This window comes from Mugil cephalus, chromosome 11, assembly GCF_022458985.1.
Source record: "Mugil cephalus isolate CIBA_MC_2020 chromosome 11, CIBA_Mcephalus_1.1, whole genome shotgun sequence".
Lineage (NCBI taxonomy): Eukaryota > Metazoa > Chordata > Actinopteri > Mugiliformes > Mugilidae > Mugil > Mugil cephalus.
The window spans coordinates 10,411,369-10,438,523 of record NC_061780.1 but is presented as its reverse complement, the minus strand read 5'-3'; the positions used below and the strand labels follow the sequence as shown (position 1 = coordinate 10,438,523).

Genomic DNA, 27,155 nt, shown 5'->3' with positions numbered 1-27,155 from the left:
AAAGCAGTGTGTGCCGAGCTTCATTCTCGCTCTGTTGAGTCTGCTCATGTCACAGCCTTGCTGTGTTTCAGATGTTTCAGGCATGTGGACACGAACGCTACATTTGCACAAATTCTCTTCCCCAGTCGTTTGATAGGAACAGCGGGTTTTGATATGATAATGAATCTGTGGGCCAGGATCTCCCACATGACATCGTGTCTTGTGTGGAAACAGAAGAAATAGAATGAGGCAGCCCTGGAAAGCAGCACCCCCCCCCCCCCCCCCTCAAGTTGTAAAATGTGAACATCAAGTTCAGGCTGAACTAGGAAATAAAGAAGTCTGCTTTTCTAGGAAGGTTTTTGAGAAATGTGAATCTGAGGTTAATGTTACAGCTTCATGGAGTTCAAAGTCCTGCTGTATTATTCAATGACTGGAATCCCCATGCGCTACTGCTACTGGAAATAGAAATAATTGGGTCAAATCATATCTCAGTGACCTGTGAAGTCAGGTGAGGTTGTTTATGTGTAATAATAAACAACATTTTTACAACATTTGAAAGGGTCAATTGGGCTAAAATCTTAGGGAGCGGTAGTGTAGACGTCACTTTTCATGCGCATAAAAAGCACAGGGCAGGGAACACTGACCAACTCAAACTCACAGTGCGAACTTGACAGTGGAAGCTCACAGTGGAAGCAGAGATGAATTCATACGACATGACGATAACCACTCTGGACAAACCAGAGCCAGATGTGGTGTGTATCTTGGGGACCGGGGACCTGGGGCGCTCTCTCGGCTACCGTCTCCTCCAGAGTGGCTACAGGGTGGTGTACGGCAGCCGCAGACCTGAAAGCTGTGGCCCCGTGCCTTACGGAGCTCAGGTACAACACATGACATATCACAGAAAGTTAACATTATCAAAAATGTACAAAAAGTTGTAGCTGAAAACCTGTTCACCTGTCTTAATGTATCTTCTGTTTTGTGCAGGTGATGGAGCACGCAGCAGCAGCCCAGGCCGCCAGTCTGATATTTGTCTGCGTTCACAGAGAGCACTACAAATTTCTGGTGACGTTGACACCTCATCTTGAAGGAAAGGTAAATTAAGATTTAATGTCATTTCATTTGTTTTAGTCTCATGTTTCGTTTAGTTTCATCAGCATTGTATGAGGTAGATGTTGTGCATGTTGCACATATGGTATAATTGGTTTGTGAGTAGTTCTGTCAGTGTACAGTGCAACCTGCGTTATACTACAATTTTCATGTTGTGTTTTTTATGTATGTTACCTCTCAGTAACTGTTTCACATTGCTGAAACTACATTTTATCTTCGCACGCTAGTGTTAATGGTTCATTACTGATAACAAGTCACGTTAGTATTGGAGATCCTAGTTTTCGGGGGAACCACAGAAAAATATTCTGGATGCACTGTAGAGCCTTCATAAGAGCATTCATGGCTGCCATTGTAAAAAAAAAAAAAAAAAAAAGAGGCAGTAATTCAGTCATGGTAAAATGGTTATGCTACTGTGTAATTTACAAGCATGCTGTCTCTAACATGACTTAAATACAATTCATTATAATAGTCTCATTTATTATTAAAATATAAACAGCAACATTCAACAAAAGTTGCTTTTCCTGGGACTATAGACATTAAAACAGTTCGAGACTACAAAATGTATGATTTAAACATTTAAACATAATTACATAATAACTTATTAAACATAATAATAATAATAAAGACAAAGCAGAAATTAAGTAAAATAAAATGCACATAGTCAAATGTTCAAATAATATATATAATGAATACTTTAAAGAAATAACAGAAATTAAGAAAGCAGCTATTTCTTTCGTGTCAACTCTGTTTTATTTATCTGATCGGACGATACACATCTTCTCAGGGTACAACTACTCGTACAACTAGTAAGGCCATGAACTTACCGTCACCTTACCGAAGGCTGATATTCTGTCCTTAAGAACAACTGCCCTTTAACAAGAAGAACCAGATTCAGGTCGGGGGGAAAGTATGAGTGGCTGAAGTGAAAGGGAAGCAGATAGAGAAGAGATAAGCAAAGAGAAACTGCATCCAGGACACAATGAGCAGGCCGCTGGGGGCAGTGAGCTCAGATCACACAAGTTAGTCTGACACCGAGGTGCAGGGTGAGGGCAAAGAGGAAATATCACAAACTGGCTGAGAGAGAAAACGCAAAGCTTTTCACACGTAACAGTGGGGTAGAAGCATGTCCGCAAAAAAAACATACTCATTTTAACATTTAAATTACTCCCGTGTAGTGTAAAGTGTGTAAAAATGCAAAACATCTATTTTGTAAAAGGCTTGTTTTTGTATTGGTTGTTATTATAATAGTCACAACAGCCACTTTGTGTTTTTCAAGGTGTTGGTGGATCTCAGTAACAACCTGAAGAAAGGCATGTACCCGGAACCCAATGCTGTCTACATGCAGAGGTAAGAGATGGCAGTAAAAAAAAATAAACAACACATATCATTCATGAACAAACTAAACAAGTAAATTGTTCCCTCAGGAAAAGTTTTATGTTTGAAAGTCTCTTACAGAAAGAACCTAAACTTTTTCCACACAAATCCTGCTTTGTTGACATAAATTGGCTTTTTTTTTTATTTTTATTTTTTTTTTTATACAGTAGGTACACAAATGTAGGGTATCTTACACGAGAGAATAACACTGTTTTGGGAAAGTGTTCCAAAACACCACCTTGAGAATAAGACATCAAAAAATCTCCACAGAATCCAAAAGAAATGAAGAAATTTGTAGGGCTGCAGTGGCCTTGGCCTGCTGTGTGTCTGTTCTGTTGAAGTGGAAACATTGATTCCCATCATTTTCTTCCTTTCCCGTCTGAGTATTTGTAGACAGAAACAATTGCAAGCAAAGCCCTTGATGTGTGTTTTTCAGTCTGGTCCCCAACGCTGCTGTGGTGAAAGGCCTTAATACGATGTCTGCCTGGGCCCTGCAGAACGGACTTCTGGCAGGAAAACAGGTGAGACCCGAGCTGAAGTGAGGAATCTGTTAAAAGACGTCGGTAGGATCAAGGCAAAACAGAAGCAGCAAGCTTACGAACCTTTAGGAAGACTTTGGTTGACTACAGCAAAGATATAAAGACAGAGTAGTAACAGGAGGGCAGTTAACCAACCTGATCCGTTCAAGATGAGAAATATTTGACTTTATACCAGGCAACAATAACCTCTTGATAATAAGCTTGGTAATATTTGGCGATAGCTTCACCATGCACCGTGAAAGAATTTAGGAAAAGGGATCGATATCATTTGTGCTGCTCCCGATTATTGATTTTGCTGTCTTCCCACAACAATGCAAGAGAAAACGAGGAAGTGTTCGTCTAAATGCGCAAACAAACAGACGCATGCTACGATCGGCTACAAAGTCGAGCGGCCAGTGTTTATTGTGGCTTCCTATTCACGGCTACAAAGAGAAACACAAACACGCCGGAACCTCAGGAGACCAAACCTGAATCTGCCTCAAATCCACTTCAACACAAACAAGCCCCAATACACACACACACATACACACACACACACACACACACACACACACACACACACACACACACACCACTGCAGTGCTCCATTTCTTTGAAAACAGGTAGTTGTGAGAGAGCAGGAGTGCTGTGGTTGAATGTGTGTGTCTTCATCAGTGCATGTGTAGTTACAGTATATATCCACACGCTCTATTCCCTGGCCGGCAATTTGATTAGATCCACAGCGGGGCTGTGGCTCTGTCACATTTACATTCAGATGGAGATTTAGTCTGTCGGCCGTCCCCCGCTGTTACTGGTGCAGTAATGTAGGGAGACATGGCTGGCTGCCCGGTCCACTTATACACACACCTGGGGAAAAACTGCTCAGTCCTACTGACTTCACTATATGCCTGTCAAACTACTCTTCCTCTCCCTAACTCTCCCTTGCTCCCCGTGTCTCTCGGCTTTTGCAAACAACTTAATCGTCTTATCACAGGGCTGACTGTGGTAATAAGCTTCAGCATGGCAAGATCTAGAAATGGGATTACACATTGAGCAACATATGTATGTAAAGTGTGCATGTATTTTTTACATAGCCCTACTCTTCCAGGGGTTTCATCTTAAAAAAATTACTGAGACAGCACCGGGAGGGAAAACAACACGGGGGTAATCCTATAGACAGACTGTCAGTGTACACGGTGTCATGTCATGCACTAGATACTCCAAACTGGCGAGTCATCTAAGAACAATCTTAGAGCGTTTATTAGCAGCAGATAGGCACGCCTAATTCGAATGCGTCAGGAGAGAAGTATTTATACTCTTATTGTTATTGTAAGTCTTTTAAAAGGAGGATATTTTAAAGAGTTTGTTTACTGACTAATAGACCACACAACCTTTTAATTTCACACTCGGAGATGTTGAAACTTCACAGATAACTGAGATGGCATTTTCCCTCCAGTTGGTCAAAAACAGACACAACTATTGAAACACACAAATGGGCTGTGGCGTACTAACTGTTACGAACATGTGTTCCTGTTTAACGCACCTGAGAAAAAACACTTCACTCCTCAGTCGTTCCGGTGGAAATTATTTCGCTTTTTTCTATATAATTGAAACAGCATGTTTGTGAAGAGATTTGTGCCTTCAGTTGCAGATAGTGGATGGAAATCAAACAAATAATGAGAAACAGACTCGGTCAATTTTTAGTTTCATGTGTTTTTTGACAATAGCACCTTTATTAATGAGCTTTCTGCTGCTGTATCGTTTTAATATTTACATTTACCATCATGCTCCAGGTGTACCTGTGTGGGAATAACGTGGAAGCAAAGCACGTGGTAGCTGACTTGGCCACCAAACTGGGCGTCACTGTTCTGGATAGAGGGTCTCTGTCAGCAGCCGGAGAGCTGGAGGACTTCCCCCTGCAGCTGTTCCAGGAGTGGAGGCTGCCTCTGCGAGTGGCTTTCGGCATCACCGCTGCCTTCTTCGTCTATCTGCTCATTAGAGACATCGTCTACGCGTATGTAGAAGACGGAAAAGACGTCTCCTACAGAATCATGGTGTCGCTGGCCAACAAGGTAGATGTTTGTCCTTGTCCGTCTAGACCCCCCGCGAATTGGCACCACTTACAAGAGCTCTGTTCTGTGTGCATTTTCCATATTCCAGGTGTTCCCGATCGTGTCACTCATCATGCTGGCTCTGTGTTACCTGCCTGGCGTGTTAGCAGCCTTCTTTCAGCTCTACAATGGGACCAAGTACAGGTCAGACATCAAACCGGCACACAAATGTTCACAGTCGGTACAATTTACCATCATTTTTGGAGAAGTGCCTAGCCCATCTTTTCATGTTTCAGGCGCTTCCCTAATTGGCTGGACCGCTGGATGCTGTGCAGGAAGCAGATGGGTCTTATTGCACTAGGCTTCGCTTTTCTCCATGCCATCTACACACTTGTCGGCCCTCTTCGATACAGTTCCAGACAATCACTCATCTCCAGCGCACTTAATGAGGTACGATGAGTTGGAGGTCTTCAACATCACAATGTGACTATGTTTTTGTTCAAAGAGGAGCATAGCATAAAGCTAACATTACATGTGCAGTAAAGTGCTCCACACAGTTAATCTTTCTCTTCACTTTCTTTCCTCTAGGTTAAGAACAACAAAACCACCCCTCTTGACTTCGATAACACTGAGGCATGGAGAAGGGACTCACTGCTTGCGCTGGGAATCCTGGGCTTCTTTTTCTATGTCCTGCTAGGATTAACATCTCTGCCCTCCGTGGGTGGCTCTCTCAGCTGGAGAGAGTTCAACTTTGTTCAGGTCAGTGCATAAGGAAATGTACAGTCCTTTACTGTACCTGTGTTTACTTTTAAACTTACGCTCATTTTAGGGCTTTTGTGATAACCTAAATATGGAGTTTCCAAGTTTTTATTAGAGCTATTAAAGTCTAGACGCAATATGTCACTGGCACTTGTCTCCACGGAAGCTTAGTTAACTAACTGCCTCACACAGGCACACAGAATGAAAGCCTGGCCGTCTTTAGCCCAGGATTTTAAATGTTAAGTTATTCATTAAATAGAATCATGATACTTGGCATAAACCCCAGCAGGAAGATTGTTAATACAGGTCACAGGCCCATTTGTGTAAAGGTCAGGTCCTTAAGGTAGCCCTCAGATGGCAAATGAGACTCAGAGATAGAGGTTTGGGTCAAGACGAGTCTTATGAATCTTATGATCTGGTGAGTAGACATAAAATAACAGTCTTCAATTTACTTAAACCTTCATTTCTTGTTAGAGTCATTATCACTGTTGTCAACAAGAGAACGCGGGTGCGTTAGTGCTCCCAGCAGAATGATCTGCTGTTCTGAACGGTTTAAATAAGAGGCTTAATTAGCAGTACAGGGCCAGTTTATTACTGACCACATTATCTGAATCTGAATCTGAATGTTTCCACGTCGGGCAGTTTGCACTTAGTCTAAGTCGCAGCGGACGATCACATCAGCAGCCAAATACTAAAAATGTAAATGGAGGCACATTATCCGAGTAATTAACAAAAAGTGAGCCTCAAAGGCCACTGTTGCTGAAAAACCAATTATTTGGGGATGACTCTTAAATAATTAGTATTTTTAGCTTATTGTAGCACTTGAGGATTCTACAAGCACAGGAAATATCCAGGCGTTCAAATTCAGGTCCACGAGAAAAAAGGAACAAAGAAAAGGTAGTTTTACAGGTTATGCTTTTGCTCTCACTTGGATGGCCAGTTACTATTTAATAAAACAGTATTTACCTATTGAAAATATCTGAAACTCACTATGCATCTTATAGAACCCCTTATTTAAAGCCGTGTGTGTATTAATGTCGTAGGATGAACACATGCCTCTCTTATCTTTCACTCTGTAACTAACTTTTATAGTAGTAGTTTGCCACCTAGGAATAAAGTTCAATTTATTTATTGCTGAGACTTAGATAATAACTTATAACTAATATTACTGTTGTCTGTACGATATGCTAAATGAGTAACTACCACTAAGCTACTACAGGAGAAACATGTTGGAAGCTCCACAGTCGCTAACACAGCATCTGTAATATGTTGTCAAGGAGTTGTCCATCAGCACCACTCAGATATCAGATATGACAAGCAAGGGGCTGTCTGTAACAGGCTAGTTAACAAATGATTCATAAATAATGGTATCCGTCAACAATGGAGGAAAACATTTTCATATATTACAATTTGACATCCAATATCAGATCCAAACAAAATCCAAATATCAAAAGATGTCCATTAAACGATAGGCTTACAAATGAAGGCAAACTCGATATAAAGATGATGTAAATTCTGCTCGGGCCCAGCCAGGTGAAACTTCCATCTAAGCAAAATCAATAACATCTAAGAAACAAAATTAAAACATTGCACTCTTACTTACTGCTTTTTCCTTTAAAAATAAAAACTGCAGTGGATTATTTTAGCGTAGCATAACTTAGCATAAAACCTGAAAAAGGGGAAAGCTTAATCAAAGCAGAAACTAAAGTGTAAATGTAACACATAATAGCTCAAGAAGGGTTTGTGTTCTGGACTTCAGGTCCCATGTGAAGGTGTCTATTACTCACAACGTTACGGTGACTTTTCATACTTGTTGTGCCTCCATAGTAGTCAAGTTGCCACTGCCACAACGTTTGGAACGCTCCACTTAAAGCATTTCCACACAACTGAGAATGACACGCCGTCTTTGTTTTAAGATGGGCTGAAGCGCGATAGTGATTGCTGCACGAGACAGCATATTTTTTAACTTAATAACAATGCATATAAAAACTATAAAATATATTATAAGAATGTCCAAGCTAAATGTATAATGCTTTGGTTCAGTTCAGCCATTGAAGAAAATACCTACTAAACTAATTTTACTTTGTTTTGTTGCAGTCTAAGCTGGGCCACTTGACGCTGTTCATATGCACGTTCCATGGCTACATTTACGCCTGGGATAGACCCCTTCGAGCCTCTAGTTACAAATGGTACACTCCTCCTGGCTCCTTCCTTGTTCTGATTGTGCCTACCGCGGTGCTGCTGCTCAAGGGGCTCCTCCTGCTTCCCTGCGTGCACTGCACCCTCATGCGCATCCGACAAGGCTGGGAGAGGAACCCGCCAAGGCAGATGATGGATGATAAGTCCACCAACTTGTGAACTCCAAACTGAAAACTGGGGATTTTGCACACATCACGAAGACACACACACACACACACACATACACACTACTGAATCACCACTACCTAGTTACTGCTGCAATTTACATCATGATAATGATTTACATACGTGATTGATTTCTTTGAGCGTTTAGAAAAGTGACAGATTTTATGTTTGCTTTGTATCTTCCAGAGATATCTAGAAAATAGATCCCAGCTGAAACGAACTGTGTTGATAAACATGGGCAATAGGTTCAGTTTTCTGCTCTATTTTCCCTTCAGTTGGAGCTATTGTATCCCTGAGGTTCCTGTCTTTCCAGGATGTTATTGATCCCCAAACTCCGCCTCTGGGGTTCTTACACAAATACCTTCATGCCCAAACCTGGTTCCCTCTTGACATGCGAGCACACGCACACACTGACGCGCACACATGCTCACGTATGCACATACGCAATGCGAAGGAGAGAGGTTAAGCTAATTATATTCCCACATGGGGACCCAACACATGTGCATATGACAGTGACACCAGCATAACAGATTTTGTAGCCAACCGCAGGCTCGGGAGGCAGGGCAGGGATAGTAAAAAAAAAAAAGTCTCTGCTGCAACTGTATGTCTAATACGGTGTTATAGTCATCAGCAGGTTTGCTGGGCTATTGCAAAACGTGCAGACTGCCCTCAATATACATTATATGCGGGCTGAGGCACATTACGTGAGAACTGAACAGGTGATAAGGTGGGAAACTCAGCCTGGTGCTTAGGACAGGTTAGTGTGTACAACACTAATGATCCAGAAACAGAGGAGGACGGACCGGCTGTCGCCATGATAGAGAGTGGTGCTAAGAAATATGCAGAGCCTCTTTTGCCCTGAGCAGAACGTTTAGTCAGAAACATCCTGTTATCTAGCATCTAACATCATTATCTGGCACACGATCTGTAATTCCTCACACCCTCTCCTATTGTATTATTCTCCTATTACCGACGAACTGCTGTGATTTTAGCCTATTTCCTGCTGATATATGTGTGCGTGTGTGCGAGGGAGAGATAAAGTATTCCATTATTGCCTCAGGAAAGAATTAACACGTAGCATCATGCAGAAAAGCTGCAAAGCAAGGTCTCTTACATACTCCATTTCCTATCTGATACCCATCATAACTTTATGTGAGTCCATCCGCAAAGGCTCAACTCTGTATAATCTAAGAAACAAACAAGAAGAAATTGTCTGTCAACACACAAATCATCAACAAGACTTATATGTGAAATGTAGTATAAAATAGCAAAAGGTATGAATCTGTTTTTGCTTTGTAACAAATGTATTGTTGTGCGACTAATCAATGTACAGTTAAATTTAAAGAATATTCTGAAGCGGGATGTAAGTGAATTATGCCCATGCCTGATGAATTTTATTTTTTACATACTTTACATGCTAATAAAATAGCACATGTTCTCTATCCTTTGTGCCTCGTGTATTCTATTAATTCAGCATTTTTCTTTGTCATGAAAAGCGGATTGCATCTCAGCACGGTTTTGTTTTACCTTGACATTTTGTTTCGCCCCGGTTGCCTTCTTTGAGAGATTTCCAAGGCCACGAAGGCATTCAGCACCCAAAGCATCTTTTAGCATTTTTTTCCCTTTTTGGCTTTTATTTTGTCTTCTCAAGATGTTAAATTATCAGGCTCTTCATTCAGATTCAAAGAAGGAAAAATAGCCTCGTTGAATGAAATATATTTCATGTATCTTTCTCCGTATGCTATTTCTTTTTTGTTTGTTTTTTCTTTTGTCAAACAACTCGGCAAGCTTAACTCTGTAAGTCTCAAGTTCGGATTTCAGACTTTTTCTTTTTTTTAATCACAGCATGGGTTACTTGCATTGAAGCCCCTGACATCAATGGGACAAACACCATCTCAAGCAAAAGGCTTTCTCATTGTCTGGCGGTTTAGAGCTCCACAATATTCTACAATTCTCAGTCTCTCAGCCTGTTGAGGTAAAAGTTACCCTCCATTACATCAGGAAACAGCCAGAGTTCTTACACAACACATAATACTCAATTGATTCAGCTGGAATGTCAAAAGAGAGGTGTTTAGGGTAAATAGTGTTACTGGTGCAGCTCCTGTTGCAGTCTAATTTACTTTGGAAGTCCCCGGAGAAGTAGCAGCACCAGTGCTGTAGTTTGAGCAAATATTACAGGAAGAGCTCAGCCTGGACAAAGAATTATGACCATAGAAAAACATGTTGTCCCATTTGGCTGCTATTAGAGTAAACCATACCTTGGAGACCGAAAGGGCACAGTTTATCTTTGCAGACTTCTGTATTTAGCTTGTTGTTCCTGTAACATGCGGTTGTGATGCTTTAACAAATGGAAAATCAATGCGAGCGGTGTGCTCAAGTTACGTTTTGAATCTCTGACTCAAGAACACAGCAGCTTGCACTGAGAAAACAGAGGAACTCCACGAAGAGCTAACATCTACAACATAGAGAAAACCACTCGGCCACGTGAGAAATAAAAAGACAGTTTTGTATAAATAGGTTAATTCTTTTTAAAAAAACAACAACAACAACAACAGCAAAAAAAATTGCATGACTTTGCATTGTACCGCATTAAGTAGGTCTTGGGTCTGTGTTATAAGATATTGTTCATGGTGATTAGGATTACAGTTTGTAAAATTATGCTTTCATTGAAAAGAGTCAATCAACACAAAAGCAAAGCTGTTCAACATTGTGAAATCTGCTTTTTCAACTAGGTAACACTTTCTATGAAGGTTGTATTTATAATGCCCTATGAATGCACTCATAATGTTTTATAAGGTGTCTATAAAGCATTATAATGGTCATTATTACCATCTATACATATTCACAAGTCGTCATAACCAACTTCATGATGCATTATGACAACTGGTTATGAATGATTATAATTTTAATCTGAATAGTGCATTATAAATATGTCAATATCTGCCTAGTCACTTGTTCATTTTATGATGCATCATAACTACTTTGCTTTGCTAAATGTGCATAGTGATGCATAATGAGTTTTGACTTCGCCTATAGTGCTTTATATCTGTAGTTATAAGTATATGTAATAAAGTTATAATAATGTATACATCTCCCTACAGCACACAGTTATAAACAGCTATGCAAGATCATAAGTGCTATTTGTCAGCGCTAAGTAAAGTGACAAGAATATGACACTATTATTAACAGATATAAGTTACTATGAGTAATTAAAAGGTGCAATGAACTAAGTCCTGAGTCTGGCATCTTTGCCCCATATGCACAATGTTAATATCATAGGTGTTATTTGTCAGCTTTAGGTAAATTAGTGCAAATGAGGTGTTGTGGATATAAGACTATTATAAACAAATATGAGGCACAATGAAATGAGAGCCTGGACAGTAAAGACAAAAGGAATGCATTTAGTTCACTTTATTTTCATTTAAACCAACACACATAATCAGAATGATTATCAATGTTCTGAGCACATTACACAAACACATGAAACAGGCCACAAACGTGGCACAGCGTGGTCCTAGAGATGTGGCTCTTAAAAGTGCCTTTGGGTTGGTGAGGTGATTCAGGGTCAGAGGTCAGGAGATGGTTTGACAGCAACAAGAAGAACAGAGGCAAATCTTTAGTGCTCTAGCTGGGTTTGCTTTTTTTATGCAGAAAGGTTTGATTGAAAACACATAAGCAGATCACGTTTTTTTGTTTAAAGCAGCCTAATGAAACATTATGTTACCGCATATCGTGCAGGCACCGCAGATTACCCGCAGATGGCTTAAGCTAGCTACACGAAAGTTACCAGACACAAATTAGATCGTTTTCATTATCTTGCGTTTAATGATTGAAACCATTCAAAACCATTGCATTAATATATAAACGATGTGCTTCATGTAAGCAAAGTAAGACATTAGCTCACAAAACATTAGTAGGACAGACACCTTATAAAACATTATGAGTGCATTCATAGGGCATTATAAGTACAACCTTCATAGAAAGTGTTACCTTAAAGGACTCAGTTGAAAAGACTTTAAGTGCACAATGACAAGGTCTTGTGTGACTTTAGTTACAGGTGATGGATCTGTCTTCTATCAACACTCTTCCTGTTATCTGGAAGTCCAGCGCCCTCCAGTTCAGCACATTGCCTGGAGTGAAGTTAGAGGTCTCCGTGTAGCGCTGAATCTCACAAGGGGAAAGGACGTAGTTCCACATGTGGACATCGTGTATTGCGCCAACGAACGACTGGCTCATGTCAAAGCCCCCACCGTACGAATCCTGCTCCTGTGAAAATCACAGGGAGTAGAGAGAATACGGAAATAAAACATGTAATAAATGAAAACCTCTCAAGCCACAGAATTTACTAAAACACCAGAAAAGTCATACCTGTCCTAAGATAACGATGGGGCTCTTGATGGCTGATCCACTGGTGAATTTCTTAATTGATGCCTTTCCATCAACCCACAACTGCACCAGACCAGACTCAGTGTCCCATGTGGAACAAATTGAGTGCCACTCATTCAGCTCATAATTCTGATTTCCAAATGTTACTGCTTTGTCCTGGACATTGATATCAAATGCATCACGTGTAGCTGCCTTGAATATCAGGAAGCCGTTGGCAACAGAGGGTGTGGCCAGAGAGAAAAGGCTGTGGGCTCTGACTAGGTCTGTAACAGATCTTTAGAAATATTGAATACATTTTATTAAAAGAAAAGTCATAAAATACACAATGCTTTTACAATCACATACTTTCATCCAGCATTTAACACACATTTAAAATTACCTGAGACAGACAGTCACAGCACTGAAACTCTGCAAAGGTGTATTCAGCCTCACATGAGCTGTGTTGGTTTCTTGTGGAAAGGTGAACATTTTACCAGATAGATCTGTAAGAATAAAAACAAAAGACATACACTGGTTCTCAAAAAATCGTACGTAAAACTTTTTTTTTTTCTTCAAACATGCACAACTTAATTGTACAACTTCCTCATGTAACCTCTCCGTTAAATAAGCAGTGTGCATACCTTGAGGAGTTGCAGCACATGCTGGCAGCATCACCACCATCAGGAGAAGCAAACGCGCCATCTGAGATAAACAGCCACCATGAAAAAGCTCAGTTTTGGTACAATAACTGCAGTGCTGTTGTGTCACTATTAACACTTGGTCCTTGTTTGATGCAACACACAGTAAAGTATCGATACAAAAAAGCACAGCTACATTGATTTCTTTGCCCTCGTATTGGACCCCATCTAAACTGAGACTTACCTTTAAGCCTGAGTGAAGAAGTTGTGGCATCAATGAACAGGGATCGCAAGTTTTATACTGTCACCGCTTCCTCATTCTATGGTATTGGACTGATAGAGGTTTCCAAAGAAAAACAAAAAAAACACCCTCTTCCAAGGCCTTTATTACAGCAAACATAAAATATATTTGTCTTATCTTCTTTCTTTTCACATCTCTCTTCCTTGAGCGTCATTTTTATTGAGAGCAAATGTGTGCGTGTAGAACGTGTAGCACGTGTGGACTCTAAAAAATGTGTTATCAGTCATATTTGGAAACAATTCATGATAAAAACAAGTTAATAATTAATCGTTAGAGTGAGCACTTATGTCACAGTCATCTTCCAGCTTTGCCTTCATTTTGCCAACTCCTGTACCAGGTGTACAGGTTTGACGATGATGCTATCTACTGACGGACAGACCTTCATTGTGTGAACAATTAACAAAGCACATTACCCACAGGGGTCAGTGTACAACGTCCCTATCGAAATGATTAAATACTCACTTGTAAATTGTAAATTGGTCCACTGTACATAGTTTTACATAGTTGATACATGTTAATACATGTTAGTACAGTCTTATACATAATTCCAGTCTTGTCTTCTTCTTTTGCACTGTTGATTCTGTTGATTCTGTTGATTTTGTTGGTGTGTTATGTTGATGTCTGCGCATGTTTGTGTACAAGCTACTGGACACTCAAATTTCCCCCAGAGGATGAAAAAGGTATTTTTCTATTCTGTTCTGTTCTGTTCTCTACAATAACAGCCACGACAAACTCTATTAATGTAAACATGTAATGCAGGTCAACCCACAGTTCTGCTGTGTCACAGACGTGGAAAGGAAATGGAATGACACTCAGTGAAATGACAGAAGACGACTTAACAACAGAAGATTAGACTTTATCTTGAAATTGCAGACTTTAACAAATGGAATGAGAGATGTGTGCTCAAGTTACAGTTTGAATCTCTGACTCAAGAACACAGCAGCTTGCACTGAGAAAACAGAGCACCTCTACGGAGAGCCAACATCTACAACATACAGCTAACCACTCTGCCATGTGAAAAAAAAGAAAGTTTTGTTTAAATAGGTGAATTCTTTTTTTTTTAATAAAAAAACAACAACAGCCAGAAACATTTAGATGAGTTTGCATTGTGCCACATTAAGTAGGTCTGTATTTAAAGAGTTTGCAACACTTACTTTTTCTGATTGATTATTTAAGTTTTACCCACGGCCTTTATTACTGAGTCCTGCAGAGTAGCTGTTCAGTTACAGAAAATGCTGAGGTTTTTGGTCTTGGTCGTCTAAAGTACAAGTAATACTGTGCATTCATCACTAAAATATCTAAAAATAAATAAAAAAACTGCTACTCTTTAAGGGGCAGTTTGGTTTATAGCAATTATCCAGCAGATGGTAGTTAACATAATACCAGTTTGTGAGAGGAACCGGCTGAGGGAGGAGATGGGAGGAGAAGGCCACCAACTTGTGAACTTGTGAAGTGGAAATTGGTAAAAGACTGGACACGAGACCACAGAGTCAAATATGCTGTTTTTAATACTTGTCAAGCTACAAGCAGAGAGCAGTTTATATGGCTGGTATGTACGAATTACAGAGATTATAAGATATTGTTCATGGTGATTAGGATTACAGTTTGTAAAATTATGCTTTCATTGAAAAGAGTCAATCAACACAAAAGCAAAGCTGTTCAACATTGTGAAATCTGCTTTTTAAACTACTCAGTCGAAAAGACTTTAAGTGCTCAATGACAAGGTCTTGTGTGACTTTAGTTACAGGTGATGAATCTGTCTTCTACCAACACTCTTCCTGTTATCTGGAAGTCCAGCGCCCTCCAGTTCAGCACATTGCCTGGAGTGAAGTTAGAGGTCTCCGTGTAGCGCTGAATCTCACAAGGGGAAAGGACGTAGTTCCACATGTGGACATCGTGTATTGCGCCAACAAACGACTGGCTCATGTCAAAGCCCCCACCGTACGAATCCTGCTCCTGTGAAAATCACAGGGAGTAGAGAGAATACGGAAATGAAACATGTAATAAATGAAAACCTCTAAAGCTACAGAATTTACTGAAACACCTGAAAAGTCATACCTGTCCTAAGATAACGATGGGGCTCTTGATGGCTGATCCACTGGTGAATTTCTTAATTGATGCCTTTCCATCAACCCACAGCTGCACCAGACCAGACTCAGCGTCCCATGTGGAACAAATTGAGTGCCACTCATTCAGCTCATATTTCTGATTTCCAAATGTTACTGCTTTGTCCTGGACATAGACCTCAATGCCATCACGTGTAGCTGTCTTGAATATCAGGAAGGCGTTGGCAAGAGAGGGTGTGGCCAGAGAGAAAAGGATGTGGTTTCTGTCTAAGTCTGTAACAGACCTTTAGAAATATTGAATACATTTCATTAAAAGAAAAGTCATACAATACACAATCCTTTTACAATCACATACTTTCATCCAGCATTTAACACACATTTAACATTACCTGAGACAGACAGTCGCAGCACTGAAACTCTGCAAAGATGTATTCAGCCTCACATGAGCTGTGTTGGTTTCTTGTGGAATGGTGAACATTTTACCAGATAGATCTGTAAGAATAAAAACAAAAGACATACACTGGTTCTCAAAAAATCGTACGTAAAACTTTTTTTTTCTTCAAACATGCACAACTTAATTGTACAACTTCCTCATGTAACCTCTCCGTTAAATAAGCAGTGTGCATACCTTGAGGAGTTGCAGCACATGCTGGCAGCATCACCACCATCAGGAGAAGCAAACGCGCCATCTGAAATAAACAGCCACCATGAAAAAGCTCAGTTTTGGTACAATAACTGCAGTGCTGTTGTGTCACTATTAACACTTGGTCCTTGTTTGACGCAACACACAGTAAAGTATCGATACCAAAAAGCACAGCTACATTGATTTTTTTGCCCTCGTATTGGACCCCATCTAAACTGAGACTTACCTTTAAGCCTGAGTGAGGAAGTTGTGGCATCGATGAACAGGGATCGCAAATTTTATACTCTCACTGCTTCCTCATTCTTTAGTGCTGGAAAGATAGAGGCTTCCAAAAAAAAACAAAAAACCACCCTCTTCCGAGTAGTCCTTCCCTTTATCAGGGTGAACAAAAAATATATTTTTCTTATTTTAGATCTCTCTTCATGGAGCGTCGTTGTTAATGGGAGCAGATGTGTACGTGTACACATGTGTGCACACAAAAATGTGTTTATCAGTCATATTTGGAAACAATTCATAATTATAACAGGTCTATAATTAATAATTACAGTGAGCACTTCTCTCACAGTCATCTTCCACCTTTGCCTTCATTTTCCGACTCCTGTACCAGGTGTACAGGTTTGACAATGATTCTATCTACTGACGGACAGACCTTCATTGTGTGTGAACAATAAACAAAGCACATTACCCACAGCGACCAGAGCGTACAACGTCCCTATCTAAATGATTATATATAATGATTATGATTCATATTCACTTGTAAATTGTAAATTGGTCCACTGTACATAAGTTTACATAGTTAATACATGTTGGTACAGTCTTATACATATTTCCAATCTTTCCTTCTCCTTTTGCACTGTTGATTTTGTTGATTTTGTTGGTGTGTTATTTTTCTATTCTGTTCTATTCTGTTCTCTACAATAACAGCCGCGACAAACTCTATTAATGTAAACATGTAATGCAGGTCAACCCACAGTTCTGCTGTGTCACAGACGTGAAAAGGAAATGGAATGACACTCCATGAAATGATAGAAGACGACTTAACAACAGAAGATTACACTGGAAGATTACACTTTATCTTAAAATTGCAGACTTTAACAAATGGAAAATCAATGGGAGCTGTGCGCTCAAGTTACAGTTTGTATCTCTGACTCAAGAACACAGCAGCTTGCACCAGGGACGGACTTGGACTAAAAAACGGCCCTGGACTAGGACTAGGCCCGGCCCAAAGCAATATGTGTGCAGAAACTCAGCAACAACAACAATAACGCCTGGCATGAGTGCCACAATACTTTAATTGTGGCTCATGATACTATACCATCCTAATTACAGCAATAGCAATGATATTGACTAGATGTTGTGTTAAGAGCATAGTATTCTAGTTTAACTTGAATACTCACAAAGAAATGAAGGTAACATCACATTGTAGTCCCTCTGGCTGAACCAATACAAAACAGGTATCTGAAACACACAACACATAGTACTGTATGAGTTATGATTAATCACAATGTAAAGAGGCTGTAAATATACAGTTTGGATGCTGCTAATATTAAACTGGACTTCAGATGGTGCTGTTAGCTGTGCTGCTGAACATTTCAGTTAATTTCCGACATTTAATGGCTTCACTCTCTAAATGTCGCATTTTTCCCCCCTCGCCTTCTCAGTCCCACCCTTTTCTTTCCGTTTTTACCGGCGTTATCCATATTGTTTCTATGGTCATTGGTCAATATGCTTGAACGTCTCTGCTGCTGCTACTACACTTCTTCTTCTTCTTCTCCTTAATTGGCGGGCATGGCCGGGCCGCCGGCATCCAACCTAAAGGTGCACTGCTGCCACTTACCGTACTGGAGTGTGAAACATTAGATTAGCAGGTCGTTCTGGCCAGTCTGCCCCTGGCTTGCGCTGACAAAACAGAGCACCTCCACGGAGATCTAACATCTACAACATACAGCAAACCATTCGGCCACGTGAGAAATAAAAAGAGAGTCTTGTTTAAATAGGTGAATTTTTTTTTTTTTTATTTTCTTTAAATAAAACAACAATAAAAATCATTTACATGAGTCTGCACTGTGCCACACTAAGTAGGTCTTTATTTAAAGAGTTTGCAGCACTTACTTTTTCTGATTGATTATTTAAGTTTTACCCACGGCCTTTATTCCTGCAGAATAGCTGTTCAGTTACAGAAATTGCTGAGGTTTTTGGTCTTGGTCGTCTAAAGTACAAGTAATACCGTGCATTCATCACTAAAATATCTAAAAATAAATAAAAAACTGCTACTCTTTAAGGGGCAGTTTGGTTTTTAGCAATTATCCAGCAGATGGTGGTTAACATAATACCAGTTTGTGAGAGGAACCGGCTGAGGGAGGAGATGGGAGGAGAAGGCCACCAACTTGTGAACTTGTGAAGTGGAAATTGGTAAAAGACTGGACACGAGACCACAGAGTCAAATATGCTGTTTTTAATACTTGTCAAGCTACAAGCAGAGAGCAGTTTATATGGCTGGTATGTAACGAATTACAGAGATTATAAGATATTGTTCATGGTGATTAGGATTACAATTTGTAAAATTATGCTTTCATTGAAAAGAGTCAATCAACACAAAAGCAAAGCTGTTCAACATTGTGAAATCTGCTTTTTAAACTACTCAGTCGAAAAGACTTTAAGTGCTCAATGACAAGGTCTTGTGTGACTTTAGTTACAGGTGATGAATCTGTCTTCTATCAACACTCTTCCTGTTATCTGGAAGTCCAGCGCCCTCCAGTTCAGCACATTGCCCGGAGTGAAGTTAGAGGTCTCCATGTAGCGCTGAATCTCACAAGGGGAAAGGACGTAGTTCCACATGTGGACATCGTGTATTGCGCCAACGAAGGACTGGCTCATGTCAAAGCCCCCACCGTACGAATCCTGCTCCTGTGAAAATCACAGGGAGTAGAGAGAATACAGAAATGAAACATGTAATAAATGAAAACTTCTCAAGCTACAGAATTTACTGAAACACCTGAAAAGTCATACCTGTCCTAAGATAACGATGGGGCTGTTGATGGCTGATCCACTGGTGAATTTCTTAATTGATGCCTTTCCATCAACCCACAACTGCACCAGACCAGACTCAGTGTCCCATGTGGAACAAATTGAGTGCCACTCATTCAGCTCATATTTCTGATTTCCAAATGTTACTGCTTTGTTCTGGGCATTGATCTCAATGTCATCACGTGTAGCTGTTTTGAATATCAGGAAGCCGTTGTCAACAGAGGGTGTGGCCAGAGAGAAAAGGATGTGGTTTCTGTCTAAGTCTGTAACAGATCTTTAGAAATATTGAATACATTTTATTAAAAGAAAAGTCATAAAATACACAATGCTTTTACAATCACATACTTTCATCCAGCATTTAACACACATTTAACATTACCTGAGACAGACAGTCACAGCACTGAAACTCTGCAAAGGTGCATTCAGCCTCACATGAGCTGTGTTGGTTTCTTGTGGAAAGGTGAACATTTTACCAGATAGATCTGTAAGAATAAAAACAAAAGACATTTGGTTCTCAAAAAATCGTACGTAAAACTTTTTTTTTTTTCAAACATGCACAACTTATTGTAAACTCTCATGAACTCTCCTTAAATAAGCAGTGTGCATACCTTGAGGAGTTGCAGCACATGCTGGCAGCATCACCACCATCAGGAGAAGCAAACGCGCCATCTGAGATAAACAGCCACCATGAAAAAGCTCAGTTTTGGTACAATAACTGCAGTGCTGTTGTGTCACTATTAACACTTGGTCCTTGTTTGATGCAACACACAGTAAAGTATCGATAGATAGAGCAGATGGGTATGTGTACACAAAAATGTGTTATCAGTCATATTTGGAAACAATTCATGATAAAAACAAGTTAATAATTAATAATCAGGGTGAGCACTTCTGTCACAGTCATCTTCCAGCTTTGCCTTCATTTTGCCGACTCCTGTACCAGGTGTACAGGTTTGACAATGATTCTATCTACTGACGGACAGACCTTCATCGTGTGTGAACAATAAACAAAGCACATTACCCACAGCCATCAGAGCGTACAACGTCCCTCTTTAAATGATTATATATAATGATTATGATTAATACTCACTTGTAAATTGGTCAACAGAACATAGTTTTACATAGTTGAGAAATAAAAAGACAGTTTTGTTTAAATAGGTGAATTCTTCTTTTTTTTTTAAATAAAACCACAAAAAAAACAAACAAACAAAAAAAAACATTTACATGAGTTTGCATTGCATCACATTAAGTAGGTCTTTGTTTAAAGAGTTTGCAGCACTTACTTTTTTATTTAAGTTTCACCCACGGCCGTTATTACTGAGTCCTGCAGAATATGTTCAGTTACATAAAATGCTGAGGTTTTTGGTCTTGGTAGTCTAAAGTACAAGTAAAACGTGCATTCACTACTAAAGAAAAAAAAAAGTGTCCCTTTGCACTGTTGATTTTGTTGACTTTGTTGGTGTGTTATGTTGATGTCTGCGCATGTTTGTGTACAACCTACTGGACACTCAAATTTCCCCCAGAGGATGAATAAAGTATTTTTCTATTCTGTTCTATTCTGTTCTCTACAATAACAGCCGCGACAAACTCTATTAATGTAAACATGTCATGCAGGTCAACCCACAGTTCTGCTGTGTCACAGACGTGAAAAGGAAATGGAATGACACTCCGTGAAATGATAGAAGACGACTTAACAACAGAAGATTACACTGAAAGATTACACTTTATCTTGAAATTGCAGACTTATAAATAAAGTTCTTAGCAATGAAAAATCCTTCTCACAAGTCACAAGTTGTGATGGTAATGATATGATGAACAACCTGTTAATTAGGCCGATTATTATGCCAGCAAAGTTTCCTCCTGAGCCATCGTGATTTGAAGACAAGCCATTTTCAAAGGTTTGTAAGTACTGAAAGGAGGAAGATATTGAACAAATGTGCTAGCTGACCGTCTACTCTTGTCTTTGTGGTATGTTCAAGTACAATTTTTGATCCGTGTGCAGGCAGCATGAGGTGTTACACTGAACCTTTGATTCCTCTAGTTTTGCACCGTTTGCGTTCAGAACTTCTACAACCACCACAAGAAGATGAGATGCCGCTCACGGGCCAAGTGTTCCACGATGCCCACCACTCAGAAGACAGTGGCCTTTTAGGTAAGGGGGAGGCTGGAGCTAAGCTTTTCAGGTCTACAGCTGCATAAACAGATAGAATGAGACGATTACAGATTCAAATGGGTTGTTGTGATTTTACACTGGGATGCACAGTAACACAAAGAAGCAGTGACTTTTTTTTTCTTCTAAGGAATTACAAACTGCAATGTCTGCAACTCAGTAGGGACAATCACTGGGGAGGTGAAGAATCACTGGCAAAGAGCACGAGAACAATGTATGTACAACACAGAAATTAATCAAAAGACTGAGCTGCAGCGATGGAAAGAAAGGAGGATGGAGCAGCTGTCGTTGTGACAAAGTCTGGTGCTATGTGCCGTTTTTGCCCAAAGCGGAACATTTAGTCAGATACATCCTGTTATCTACAATCTAACAATATTATCTGCACATACGATTTGCAATCTCTTTCACCCTTTTGCATTGCATTATTCTCCCATTACCTAAGAGTTTATGCTGTTTTTAGCCTATTTCCTGGGTGCACTGTTGTGTGTGTGTGTGTGTCTGTGTGTGTGCCCACACGCACTGATGTATAAATGAGATAGCATTCCAGTTTGGCCCAGGGAAAGAACTAAGATCTAGCAAAACAAGCTGGCCTGCATTCATCATTACCACTCATGTTTAATTTTACACCAACAAACAACCTTGAAAGATCGAAATGAGATTATGTGTCTCTAGCCATGAAATTCTGCTTATGTACAGGACTGTATGAATAAACAGCTCAAATAGTGGGCAAGAACACAGATACACGTTTGGTTAGTTAATATTACAGAGTGTCAGAACTGAACTGAAGGGAACTGAAACGTAAGACAAGGTTCCTGCTGGGCAAAATTTGTCCCAATACAAAAGGGGAAAGGGAAAGGGGGAATGGACTTGTAGAGTTTTTTGACTCATTCAATTAGCTTCTTCAGATCTAAAGCACTGGTGGGGAGCTTGGGCCTAAACATTAACATCCAGATAAGTACCTGATGTTGTTGGTCCTCTAATGACCCGTTATCAGTCAGAGGCTCCAGTTCAATGAAACTTCTTGGGGACAAAAGTTCAAACCGAACTAGGCAAAATTGTTGCTTCTCCTTCAAACATGACAAGACACGGGGCAGCAGCCGCAAGCTTAAGAACAAATCACACTAAATATTCAAGTGCTGTAAAAGAGAACCAGTCTTAGTAAGATCACTCCCAGCATTAAACCATCGACCGTCAGTGTTTCATATTAGCACAGTTGTTTTAAGTGAAAAAATGATGGTAATGATGTTAAAACTGTGACACAGAAACAATACCAATGGAAAGTCAATTAGAACACATGAATTCACCGGTCTCCCCGGGCAACCACAGATTGTCCACATGTGCGTGTACAAAATGTATCCCAGGCAGCACATGCACAGCGCAGAATGTAGAGCGCAATGTAAGTCGTTTTTCTTTGACGATATTCAAGCTGCAGTACAGGGTTTAATAATCACAAGACTGTACCTCAGAAGATTGGTGTTTGAGTCCAGTGTGGGCCGACAATTTTATTTCCTTTTGTTCAGTTTTGTTTTAGGTCATTGAAAAGAAGGTTTTAGGTAAAGCACAAACTCTCAGTGACACTGTGCAGGCACAAAAGTTACTGTCTGTTCAAAGATATTACTTTCGAAGTCTTGCTCTGTGGCAGAGTAAGGCTCTTGCACAAAAAAATAATGACTCAAGGATGCAAAACGCTAGAATTATTTTTGTGTGTAGTTTAAACGTCCAAGACATGGAGAAGCTTCTTACAGACACTGCTTTTGCTTGTCTTCTATCAGCACTCGTCCTACAATCTGAAAGTCCAAAGAATTCCAGTTCAGCACAGACCCTGGAGTCAAGTTTTGATCGTCCACGTAGTTCATGATCTCGCATGGGGAAAGGATGTAGTCCCACATGTGCACATCAGACATCATGCCAGTGAAAGACTGTTTGACATCGAACCCCCCACCGTGGTTGTCCTGATCCTGGAAAGTTGCAGACAATCGAGTTAGTAGCATCTTGATATATGGACATGCAACAACTTACAGAGTATAGAGTTTGGTAAATTTGGAATATTTTAAAGATACATTTGGATATGTATGTATCTATATATACATATACTGTATAAATATACAAGGTTAACAAAAAGAAGAAATAAGGTGAGATTTAAATGTGCTGTTGAGAGGGAGACCTGTAGACAGAGCCATGCTAGTTTCTTTGTCAAGATCAAAGGCTACTAGTATTTCACACATGATGTAGCTCTGGATACTGTACCTGTCCTAAAACAATTATAATGGGTCCGCTGATGTCGGATCCAGAGCTGATGAATTTCCTACTCGAGGGCATTCCATCTAGCCACAGCTGTCCCAGTCCAGACGTAGAATCCCACGTGGTACAAATGGAGTGCCACGTGTTCTGCTTGTAGTCTTGCCCTGGAAACCCTACACCCACATTTTTGTACAGCAGGTCAAACAAATCACTCCTAGGCTTCTTGATGATAAGGATGTCGTTGGAAGCAGAGGGTGTCGCCAAAGAGAAGAATGCGTGTTCTCTTGTGAGGTCTGTAAAGGACCTGTATGCATAACAAAGGCATTTCTGCGCATGATGCGTTGGATATTCAGTGATACAGCAGGTTGTCTTCATTCATTTCGTCCTTTCAACTCCTACCTGAAACAGACACTTACAGCTCCCAGATTCTGTGTCGTTACAGTTAACCTCACGTGAGCTGTGTTGGTTTCTTGTGGGAAAGTGAACATTTTATCCGCCATGTCTAAAAATAAAAAGAAGACAGTCAATTTAACCTATGCTAATATGTCATTCATTTGCCCAAAACAAAAATCAAACAAAAAGCCACCGACATAAGGCACTGAAAAACTGCTCCCATTTTCCATGTCACAGCTGAATTCCTCCATCCATATCTAGGGTCTGCACCATCATCTTTCATGTAATAGATTCACAGAATCTCATAGACAAAGAATTCGATGTGAAAACTCCACATGACTCACTGTGTTTAGTTGTTTACCATAGATTGGTCATCTCCAGGGTGCTCAAGGACTTTACCCACACATTTGCACCTTGGACTTTTTTTTATCCTGACTGCCAGCTTGTTACTGAAAGCCGCTGAATCGTTTATTATTTGACTGATAAGACAGTTTATGATAAAGTTAATGGAGGTTATATACATGTTTTGAACGTTCTGCTCAATAGTTACCAAACTTGTGTTTTATTACAATCTCTTGTTCTTTGTTGAACTAGAAGAAGAGAATGCAAATACCTGAAAGGGTGGACATTGTGACAACAAGCATCGAAGTAAAGCTAATTTAAACCTCTCTTGCATGCATGTTCATTGTATTTCACTGCAGTATTCCCTCATTTATATTTTACTTTGTGGAAGGGCAGCACACGATGTCAGCACCATCAGCAGAAGCAGCAGCACCATCTAACAACAAGACACAGAATATATATGTCGAATATAGCACTATTAGATAACAAGGGAATTTGCTGTCACTTAAAGCTGAAGTACAACGTGCGTGCAACGTATGTTCAAATATTTGTTTGTAAGTTCTAACTTATTCCAGTCTGCTGTGTATGGCGTGGCCTACCTTGAATGATGTGTCAGGATGTTGTTTGCGGTCGTGCATGAGGACTATGATACTGTGACTCAGGCATATAAAGGCAAAAATCATGGTGTGGGTGGGCACAGAGAAAATCTCCAAGACCAACAGGTTATGAGCCATTTCTGTTTAACTAACATGGGCTATTACTTGCCTAATACACAATACCTTAATCATACAAACCTCATACGTCATCCACCCGCCCTTGATTAAAAAAAATATACATAGGTTGAATTTGCTGTGTCATTACCCCTCAAATGTTACAGAGAGTGCAAAACACACAGTCCAAGGGCCTTAAGTTGCTATGCTTTGCAAGGACAAATAAAGAGCAGGGGTCAGATTCTGCAGAGAGGTTGTAATTTGGCAGAGCACCAGAAGCACACTCACAAACCTCTCCAAAATCCACAAAGAGTAATTTAAGTGATGATGTAAAGATAATAAAATCAAATCGCAGCTTCTCTGTGGATCAGTGTCTTCTGGTGAGCATCACTTTTCCAAAAAGCTCCATACTGCTACATCTTCAAAGAAGAAATTAACATGATTCTGCTAAAATCATGCACGTGCCTGTTAAATCTAGTCTTGCAGAGAACTTCCTCAACATCCAAAGTCCGTGTGTGTGTGTGTGTTCACTTGTTATCAGAGAATTGGTGTGTCCTAGCGTTTGCCCCTGCAAAACTGTTTACTTATCGCGACTTACCATTTGTTCCTAAGCTGGAGATTGTCCAATTCCTTGGAAACGCAGTGGATAAATCAGTAAACTGAATATACTGATTTGCCCCTCATAATTGTTTCATGCAGGTAACGGTGCTGCAAACATGGGTTTGTTTCTCACCAGAGCAATATAATCGCCTCCATGGAAGAGATTTTAACTGACTGAGAGACGGACTGTGTCAGTCAAAGGACAATCATAAGCCTGTGTGGGAGCGTGATGGATTTATTATCAAAGCACTTGGAAAAGTGATGAAACACGGAGTAACCTAATCTAACCTTAAACCAATACTCTAACTATAGTCCTATTCATGTGTGGGGGTGTAACTGCAAGGTAATACCGCTCTATTGACAGAATTGGCTGTATTGTCTATGAGAGTGTCAAAGCAGGTCAAAATATTTTGCTGTATAAATGTAATAAATGCTAAAACGAGATTAAAGCTGAATGAATTTGAGTTGGACATCCAAAAGGATCTGATGGCTCCACATGCCTGATATTATTACACTACAAAGCTGGTATGGCTAATATGTTAGAATTGCAACAGCTACAACAAACAGCCTATTCAACCATGTGCTCATATATTAAAGGCAAAATAGGCTGGTTGCCAGTAACTGTCAAAACAATATATACAGTTTGCAGAGATATTCATGACATTCAGCCAGTTGTAACAATGACGTGCAAAAACCCCTGGGTCAAGCAAAATGGAGACTGGAACTAAGCTGAACTAATCTTAGCTTAGAGATGACGATGGCGATCAGGAAAATGTGAGCGACTGATTGTTCAAGGTACTTCAAGGTACATGATGGTTCTTTTCATTAAATCCATTAAACCAGGTTGATAGAGGGCTCAGAGTGTCCAGTGGACCCAGATGGAGCAGCAGCACCGGTGACAGCAAAAAGAGCTACGTCCATACTCGAGTAATAATCTTATGTTCTGAATGTCTCACTTGGAAACGTGTAGGGTGGGGCAATATGCAAGGGCATTAATTAGGAACCAGAAGCCAGAAGATCGACTAGACCAGCACTAACAGGAGAAGTAAATAACACTGATCATCAAATTCACTAGATCCCAAACTGATCAAGCATCTAAGGGATGGAACAAGTCTGATCCACAGAGGCCCATCAACTCAACCCATATAACCCCCACTAATAACATCCCACACACCACAGGACACCCTCAAAAGGCCCATGTCCAGTTTTGGAGACATAATGGAGACCTACACAACATTAGACAGATGGTCATGATGTTAATGGTCGTAATATGGACAGAGCTTCAAATGCCATACTGTCATCTAAGTGGCTAAGCCACTGACTCTATCACTGATGATTCTCTAACGAAGCCATTGTCAATTTGAGCCTCCAGGCTCAAGGTGTGAATGGTGTTGAAACTTCTTGGAGACAGAAGTCAAGACTGTGTTGTAAATTGATGGCAGATTAAATCTCGTTCCACCAAGGTTTCTCCAATTTGATTTTGAATTCAGATGAGTGAGGAAACATCTTA

The 27,155-nt window shown here is 40.1% G+C and overlaps 5 protein-coding genes across 5 annotated transcripts; 1 reads left to right on the top strand and 4 right to left on the bottom strand.

The window, feature by feature from the left end:
• The first annotated feature begins 548 nt into the window (after positions 1-548).
• Positions 549-8,146, top strand: LOC125016035 (metalloreductase STEAP4-like). Its single transcript, XM_047598200.1, has 9 exons — positions 549-857; positions 964-1,071; positions 2,363-2,433; positions 2,897-2,981; positions 4,772-5,050; positions 5,139-5,233; positions 5,326-5,479; positions 5,618-5,788; positions 7,886-8,146. The coding sequence occupies exons 1-9, from the start codon at positions 678-680 to the stop codon at positions 8,144-8,146; spliced, it is 1,404 nt and encodes a 467-aa protein (XP_047454156.1). The 5' UTR covers positions 549-677.
• A 3,996-nt stretch (positions 8,147-12,142) lies between these two features.
• LOC125015697 (C-reactive protein-like) lies at positions 12,143-13,489 on the bottom strand. Its single transcript, XM_047597604.1, has 5 exons — positions 13,400-13,489; positions 13,159-13,219; positions 12,918-13,020; positions 12,521-12,812; positions 12,143-12,418 (listed from the first exon to the last, which is right to left on the bottom strand). The coding sequence occupies exons 1-5, from the start codon at positions 13,427-13,429 to the stop codon at positions 12,200-12,202; spliced, it is 705 nt and encodes a 234-aa protein (XP_047453560.1). The 5' UTR covers positions 13,430-13,489; the 3' UTR covers positions 12,143-12,199.
• A 1,457-nt stretch (positions 13,490-14,946) lies between these two features.
• Positions 14,947-16,460, bottom strand: LOC125015696 (C-reactive protein-like). Its single transcript, XM_047597603.1, has 5 exons — positions 16,392-16,460; positions 16,151-16,211; positions 15,912-16,014; positions 15,515-15,806; positions 14,947-15,412 (listed from the first exon to the last, which is right to left on the bottom strand). The coding sequence occupies exons 1-5, from the start codon at positions 16,419-16,421 to the stop codon at positions 15,194-15,196; spliced, it is 705 nt and encodes a 234-aa protein (XP_047453559.1). The 5' UTR covers positions 16,422-16,460; the 3' UTR covers positions 14,947-15,193.
• A 2,147-nt stretch (positions 16,461-18,607) lies between these two features.
• On the bottom strand, positions 18,608-21,613 carry LOC125015698 (serum amyloid P-component-like). The gene is made up of 5 exons (XM_047597605.1): positions 20,473-21,613; positions 19,801-19,861; positions 19,572-19,674; positions 19,175-19,466; positions 18,608-19,072 (listed from the first exon to the last, which is right to left on the bottom strand). Exons 2-5 carry the CDS (start codon positions 19,859-19,861, stop codon positions 18,854-18,856), a joined length of 675 nt encoding a protein of 224 aa, XP_047453561.1. The 5' UTR covers positions 20,473-21,613; the 3' UTR covers positions 18,608-18,853.
• A 1,216-nt stretch (positions 21,614-22,829) lies between these two features.
• On the bottom strand, positions 22,830-25,084 carry LOC125015695 (C-reactive protein-like). Its single transcript, XM_047597602.1, has 5 exons — positions 24,935-25,084; positions 24,717-24,771; positions 24,000-24,102; positions 23,607-23,904; positions 22,830-23,317 (listed from the first exon to the last, which is right to left on the bottom strand). The coding sequence occupies exons 1-5, from the start codon at positions 25,067-25,069 to the stop codon at positions 23,099-23,101; spliced, it is 810 nt and encodes a 269-aa protein (XP_047453558.1). The 5' UTR covers positions 25,070-25,084; the 3' UTR covers positions 22,830-23,098.
• Positions 25,085-27,155: the final 2,071 nt, after the last annotated feature.